At 42.7% G+C, this 7624-nt stretch overlaps 1 protein-coding gene across 5 annotated transcripts in view; it reads left to right on the top strand.

Annotated features, from left to right (window-relative positions):
* The first annotated feature begins 1531 nt into the window (after positions 1-1531).
* The window catches only part of BCL2L14 (BCL2 like 14), a 42835-nt gene continuing 36742 nt past the window's right edge, over positions 1532-7624 (top strand). Inside the window, exons 1-2 of one of the 5 annotated variants that reach the window (XM_014582680.1) lie at positions 1532-1628; positions 2934-2992. Coding sequence is in view for 1 of the 5 variants with exons in the window: in XM_006164798.3 (XP_006164860.1) it covers positions 1627-1628 (2 nt within the window). In the remaining 4 variants the exon portion in view is untranslated. Of the gene's footprint in view, positions 1629-2804; positions 2993-7624 lie in introns of all 5 variants that reach the window. The other 4 variants (XM_027766835.1, XM_027766834.1, XM_006164799.3 and 1 more) reach the window with 4 other exon arrangements.

The following is a 7624-nucleotide window of genomic DNA, read 5'->3' as shown; positions in this document are numbered from 1 at the left end:
GGCCCAGCAACTTAAAACACACCGCATGTGTGCCTAAGATCCTGAGAGGAGAATGGAGGAGAAAGGATTGCAGCGTGGCCATCCACCCTGGGAGGTGACTTCTCACTTTCTCTCTGTCTCTCTGTCTCTCTGTGTCTCTCCAGCAAGCACATGCTTCGTATAGCAAAAATCTCTCTAAAAAAAAAAAAAAAAAAAAGCTAAACATGTAATAGTCACACAGCCTAGCAATTGAGCTCCTGGGCATTGATCTTAGAGAAATGAAGATGCATATTCACACAACAATCTGTACACAAATGTGTGTGGCAGCTTTATTCACAGTAGTCCCAAGCTGGAAACAATCTAGTTGTCCTTCAATGTGTGAATGGTTAAATGTAAAAAAAAGTAATGGTTAAAAAATAGTATTGCATCATATCATGCAAAAATGTTTCAGCAACAAACTATTGATAGACACAACCAAAATGCATCGCCAGACAATTATGTTGAGTGGGAAAAAAGTCAATCCCAAAAGATTACATCATGTATGATTGCACTTCTGTAACATTCTTAAAGTGACAAAATTGTAGGAATGGAGAATAGATTCGTGGTTGCCAGGAGCTGTGGAGGGGGTGAGAGCAGAAAGGAAGGAACTGCGGCTGTGAAATGGCAACCCGAGGGATCTTGATGGCGATGAAAATGTTGTGTCTTGACTGTATCTGGGTCAATATCCTGGTTATGATACTGTGCAAAGAGTTTGACATATTGTTACCACTGAGAAAAATTGAAGAAAGGGTACATAAGATCTCTATTACAATTATCTCAAAATAGAAAGTTTATTTTATTTATTTATTTATTTATTTATTTATTTTGGAGAGGTTTTTGCTATAGTGCACATGTGCTCGCCAGACAGACAGAGAGAGACAGAGACAGAAAGTGAGAAATCACCCCCCAGGGGGGATGGCCACGCCGCAATCCCTTCTCCTCCATTCTCTTCTCGGGATCTTGGGCACGCATGCACACGCACTTGGCATGAGTCTTAAGCCACCAGGTCCGGGACGCGAACTGTGGTCGACTACATGGGAGTCCAGTGACATAGCCATTATGCTAACTGCTGGTCTCTATTTATTTATTTATTCCACCTGCTGCCTCATCTGTCATTCTCTGCTCATCCCTGCAATCTTCTAAACTCTCTGACCCTTCCCAGCACTCACCACACTTTTATTTTATTAGAATTCCTGTCCATAGTCAATGAGAACAATTCTCTTAACCTCCATCACCTTATCTATAATATGTGGATAACAGCAGGAGTGACAGAGCTGATGTGAGGTTGAAATGGCATAACTCACATAATGAACTTACACTGCCTGGTGTACAGTAATCCCCCAAGAAATCTTAGGATTTATTTTCTTTCAGTATGGGAGTCAGAGTTATGCTCAGTCTCACAGCAGACACTTAAAGTAATCCTGGTATTCCAAGTCGGAACACTGAAAATATTTCGCCATAGAAACACTGTGATCATATTCTACACTATTATTACTCCTAAAAATTCTATGATTTCAGTTCTTCAACTTAACTCTATAGGTTAAATGGACTGTTTTAGACTGGCCCAGCAAAACTAACCATAATGAAGAACATTATGGCAAGGGGAAAATGTGAGTTCTAATCAAATCCCTTATGAATGGACTTTTGAGATAGAATGCCCTCTAAAGTTAGGTATTGCCTAGAGTTTAATGTAAGGAAAGATGCTTTGAATACAGTAAGTGTATCAAGCTGATGCATGGCAGATATTTTAAATGCTCGGGGTCAAGGGTGAAAAAGCAAACTAAACTATAAAGAGAACCAGACGAACTGGGGGGCATGGATGGAAGTTAACAGGAAGGACAATCCTTGGGAAGGAGCTTCAGTACAAGGAAAACAGGACCCTAAAAGCAATGCCAAACGGGGTACTACTTGGTGAAGAGTCTGTGAAAACAGAAAGGTCTTAACCAGAAGCTTGTAGGCATATATCTGGGACCCAAATGGAAAGGGAATAGATAGACCCATAATTTGAGAATGAAATTAAATAGCTAGGAGAAATACAAAACCACAACTTCAAGGCCAAGAACCTAGAAGAAACAGATTTGGGACCTTTTTGTGAAAGTGCTTGATAAGGATTGAAAAGCACCATAAGCTGAAGCTAAACTGAAGGGTTTCAACATTTAGCATTTAGCATTTAGCAAATGCTTTTAGATGAAGCCAACTTCACTATAGTAAAAGTTCAGCATAACATTGACCTTCTGGGTACACTGGACAACAGTAAGCAGGGTGGAAAGGGCTGGGGAAGGGATATTCCAAGATTAGAGGAAGTGGGGAAAATAGCTGGCTTTTGGTGGAGGCTCAGTCTCCTGCATAGTGGACCAGCAGGAGCCAAGAAGTAACCTGAGTGAGACCCAAGTCTATCTGGGGCCTTGCTGGGCCCTGTCTCAACCTCACTAATGCACCAGGCATCTGTGCATTTGTGTATCTGTGATACACGTGAACCCTAAAATGTCACTGAGATCGTCAGTGATGTTGAAACCCAGCTAGTGCACAGGAATCCCAGGGATGCACCCTGCAGTCCCTCTCCACATCCCTGACCGTGGTCATCACATTTCTGCTGGAATACCCTTAATCATTGCTCATAAGGCACCCCTCCTCTCACCAGAAGAATGTTCTCTGTACAGCCTGACCAAATCCTCCCCCTGGAGACTTCTGGTTCCTGGTCCTCATTCTGCTGTCTGGTGCTGTAACTAAATCTAATCCTTCCTCCAGTGAGTCAGTTCCATTCCTCTAAACCTTCTCTATTCTAGGATAGATGGTCCACATCACACATCCTTGATAACCAAGTCAACAAGCATTGCATGATGGCCTGACGTAGGCAAAGACCAGGCATGTGCTAAGTGGGACCCTAAGGTGAATATTATTTCCTTGCTCTTCAGGCAAACTGAGTGAAGACACAGGCATGGACACGGGACTCTAATACAAAGAAGACTGATAGGTACAATATAAATATTCAAAGCTTACTGTGGTCTAGGTTTAGCGTGACTGGGGTCTGGGTTTGGGAAAAGAGTAAACCACCTCAGCCACAAGGATCTGGAAGGGTTTAAGAGGTGGGACTTGAGGGACTTGAAATACTTCAATAAGTGGATGGAGTAAAGAGGCAGGTACTGAGTGGAAATAATAGGGCATGGCCTTGTGGATCTTGGTTTCTTTTCTCATCTTTTTCTGTTTTGTTTTGTTTTGTTTTTCATTGAGAATAACTGCATGTACAATGTGGTGTTTATTATGTAGAATGACTAAATCCTGCTAATTAACAAGCCTACCACCTTCCATATTAGCAATTTTCTTTTTGTCATGAGCATGTTAAAAACCTACTGTCAGGACCAGTAGCTGGCATGGTGGTTAAGGCATTAGACTCCCACATAGTCAACTGCAGTTCAAGTCCCAGACCTGGTGGCTTGCTTTTTTACTTTCTCTGTATCTCTCTCTGTCTGTCTCTGGTGAGTGTGTGTGCTCTATAGCAAATTAAAACAATAATAACAAATAAAATTAAATAAATAATTCTAAAACAAACGTGCTCTCTTAGCGATTTTAAAATGTACAGTGCATTATCATTTATTATAGTCACGGTTCTGTGCAATAATTACTAATGCTTATTCTTCCTGTCTGACTAAAACCTTGAACCCTTTGATCAGCATCTCCCCTTTTCCTAGCCATTCTTCTCTCCCCCAGCCACTGGTAACCACCGTTCTACTCTGCTACTAAGAGATAAACTTTCGGATTTTACATATAAATGAGGTCGTGCAGTATTTATCTTTCTGTGCCTGATTTATTTTACTTAGCACAGTGTTCTCCAGGTTCATTCATATTTTTGCAAATAACAGGATTACCTTCCTCTCCCCTTTTAAAGTTAAATAGTATTCATTTGCGTGAGTGCATGCGCGTGTATATGTACACACTTTCTTTTTCATTTCTTGTTCCGTATCTTGGCTGTTACAAACAACTCTGCAATGAACATGAGAGTGCACATAGTTCTTCAACATACTGACTTCAATTCCTTTGAATAATGTTATGGTTTGGGTCATGGGGGTTCTCCAAAGTTTCATGGTTTGGGATTTGATGCAGGGAGGTGGTAAGGCCTAGTGGACAGTGAGTGGGTCATGGTAATTTCATCACGGAGACAACTCTTCTGTGAATGAATTCATGATGTCTCACAAGACTCAGAGAGTTCTAGATCTCATGAAAAGAGGTTGGTTCTCATGAGAGCTGGTTGCTATAAAAGAGAGAGAGAGCACAAGTGGCTGACTGCCTCTTTCTGCATGGGCCCACCATTCTCTATGCTTCTATGGCCATGCTGTAGGCCTACACCTTTGGACTTTTTTTTTTTTAAAGAATTAATTAATTTTATTTATTCATTCATTTTATTTATTTATTTATTTTAATTTGATAAGAAAGACACAGAGAGAGAGAGTGAAAGAGGGAAAGTGAGAAAGCAAGCCACCAGGTCTGAGACTCAAACTGTGGTTGGCCATGTGGGAATCCAATGCCCTTATCCACCACGCCACTTGCCGGTCCCACCTTTGGACTTTCTAATCACCAGAATCATGAGTTTTGTAAATAAACCTTTATCTTCTTTATAAACTGCCCAGTCTTAAGTAGTTCTGCTAGTAATACAATAGACTAATACAAATATATATCCGGAAGAGGGATTGCTGAATCAGGACCTTGGTTTCTTCTGTTTAATCTTGAGTATATCTAAAATGAAGGCTCGAAACTAAGTGATTTCTAAAGTCTAGTGATAGAGACTATGCAAAGTATAAATTTGAACATTTCAACTTAGATAAGAATCCAAAAATGTGAAGTGTGCCCACACAGAGAGTGGGGTACATGTTTGGGACAGAGGTGGTAGAGACGGAAAGGGGATCACTGATTCAATATTCCGCCTGCTACGTGGATGCAGCCCCCCCACCCCCCCGTCATACTGATCATGACCCTTTGGGACATCGACAATGTTCTTCTTAGAATAATAATCATGAGGGTCGGCCCCATTGCCTAGTCGTTAAGGGAGCTGCTCTCACATGGCCAACCATGGTTCAAAGCTTTGCCCCAGTGGATTGAAAAATACACCAGGTGGGGAACCAGCAGTTAGCATAATGGCTATGTCACTGGACTCCCACGTAGTCGACCGCGGTTCGTGTCCCGGACCCGGTGGCTTAAAACTCATGCCGGGTGTGTGTGCGTGCGTGCCCAAGATCCCGAGAGGAGAATGGAGGAGAAGGGATTGCGGCGTGACCATCCCCCCTGGGGGGTGATTTCTTGCTTTCTGTCTCTATGTCTCTGTCTGGCGAGCGCACGCGCCCTACAGTGAAAATCTCTCAAAAAAAAAAAAAATACACCAGGTGCACGTGTCCACATGCCCGAAGTCCCAAAGGGAGGGAGAGATGGAGGAAAAGGATTGTGACGTAATAATGCGTCACTGGGTGGCGGGGAATGCTTTCTCTCTGTACTTATCTGTCTCTTTTTCTGTCTCTGGAGAGTGCACGTGCCCTCTGTAGATTTTTCTTTTTAAAGAAGAAAGAATGGGGATGAGGTATCACCAGACCCATCAGCAGCAGCAACATTTCTGTAGCATGTCTATAAGCCAGATATGTTTGGAAGCACTTTACATCCCATTGAACCTTCATAACAGTCCCAATAAGATATGTACCGTTTTTATTATTAGAAAGCAGAGGCACTGAGAGGTTAGATAACGTGCCCATGTTCACAGAACTGGTCTACTGGCAGAACTAGGACTTGAACACAGGCAGTTTGTCTTCTGGCTTTATTTCCTCTATTAAAAACCTAAGGGCAGGGATGGAAATGGCTCTGTAGGCATGGCCTGCCTCACCGGGACAAGGGTTCAGTGGCCCCCTAACTTCTTTATCGCACTAATTCAGTCTTTAAAAACACCAGCTTTCTTGGAAGCCACATCACATGACGGCTCAAACTGAGCTGGCAATCTCCTGAAAAACCCTAAGACGTTTCTGACGGGGGCCCCTCTGCAGCTCAGTCTCTCCCATTCTGTCCATGTGCAGTTGATTAATTAATCCTAAATGTTGGGTTTTACACTGAACTCTACACAATTCTAAGTTTTAGCTTATAGTTTCACCCGACTCTATTCTGAAACATGATGTTATCCAATGTTATCTGTCCTAGCTTAGCAATAACATAGCAACAACAGCTGATAGTTATTAGGGCTCTGGTCTGGGGCCAGACTCCCTGCTAAAGGTTATTCACGTGGTGCCTTACCTAGTCGCTTAGTCTTTACGCAAAGTCAAATATCATTATTATTCCCCTTTCATAGACTAGAGAATCAAAGCCAGTAACATTAAGAAACTTGCTCAAAATCCAGTTAGGAAGGGATAGACCCAAGGTTCATATCCAAGATCGTCTGACTCCAAGGCCTGAACCATGGATAAACTATGGGTAACTCTGGATAAAACATAGTCTTTTCCCACTCTTTGCATCATCTGTTAACCTTGTCATTATCTACATCAATTATGAAAAATGTCAAACAGAATCAAGGACAGAACTCAGAGGTAAATTACCCCCTCCTGGGGAACGTGAGTCAGTCACGCATACAGTTATAAACAGAGACAGAGGCATTTTTCATATAATGCTGAGAGCTAGGGAATAAAGGGGTAGAAAAGTAAATCCAGAGAGGTCAAGTCCCTCATCCCATCAACACATACTTGGAGAACAAATGAGAAATTGTCTGAAAAGTTCGCAATCACAGTATCATCTAGCCTGCAACCCTCCGACTCGTTCACATGTAGCTCACAAGAGCTTTGTCAAAAGCCTTGCAGGAATGAACATGCACTTTGTCAAAGACACCTCTGATCGGCGGGAGGTGGGATTCATTTGTCCTGAGCAGCTCTCGGGAACACATGAAATCACCGATCCAACAGTTCATCAATTGCCCATTTAATGATGCAGTGGAGGACTTTGCAGGGAATTAACATCAGTGTGAGGTTTCTGAGATCCAACTGCCTGGAACTGTGTGCGTCAACCCCAGTCCAGTTCTCGGGCTCTACTCGGCGGTGGCCCTGGGTCTCTCTGCACTGGGCCAGAGACTGACTGGATACTGCTAAGCACACCTGTGCCATCTCTTCATCACCTTCTCTCAGTCGTTTCCAACTGAAACCATTTTTCCCTGGTAGAGAACAGAGAGAGCAAATTGACTCAGAGAAGTTCTGTTTCTCTCTACATTCTGTCATTGTATATGAACTCAAATAAATCCTTTCTTTTGTCTTTAAACTTTCCAAGAAACTTCATTTAGTCCAATGCTCTTATTGCAGGCCCGTTCCACTCTTTGCATGTGCTTTTTGTCACAGCCACTGACAAAGACTCTCTCCTTGACCCTACTAGGCCCTATCTTTGGGCATGTCAGCCCCACCTTCCATGTCTGGTCATCCCCTACAGCCAATCAAATTTCTCATTCCCAGTACCTCCCAGGTGATGCCTGATCATGCTGGCCCACCTCCAGTAAGAATCCTGTCAGGTTAGTTCAGCCAGAATACACCCTGACCCCTGATGTTTTCTCTTAGTAATTTCTTCTCCATCAGTTTCACCTCTCCTACCCACTCCTTGG

Source organism: Tupaia chinensis, unplaced genomic scaffold (genome assembly GCF_000334495.1).
Source record: "Tupaia chinensis unplaced genomic scaffold, TupChi_1.0 Scaffold143728_1, whole genome shotgun sequence".
Classification (NCBI taxonomy): Eukaryota; Metazoa; Chordata; class Mammalia; order Scandentia; family Tupaiidae; genus Tupaia; species Tupaia belangeri.
This window is presented reverse-complemented; position numbering and strand designations above follow the sequence as displayed.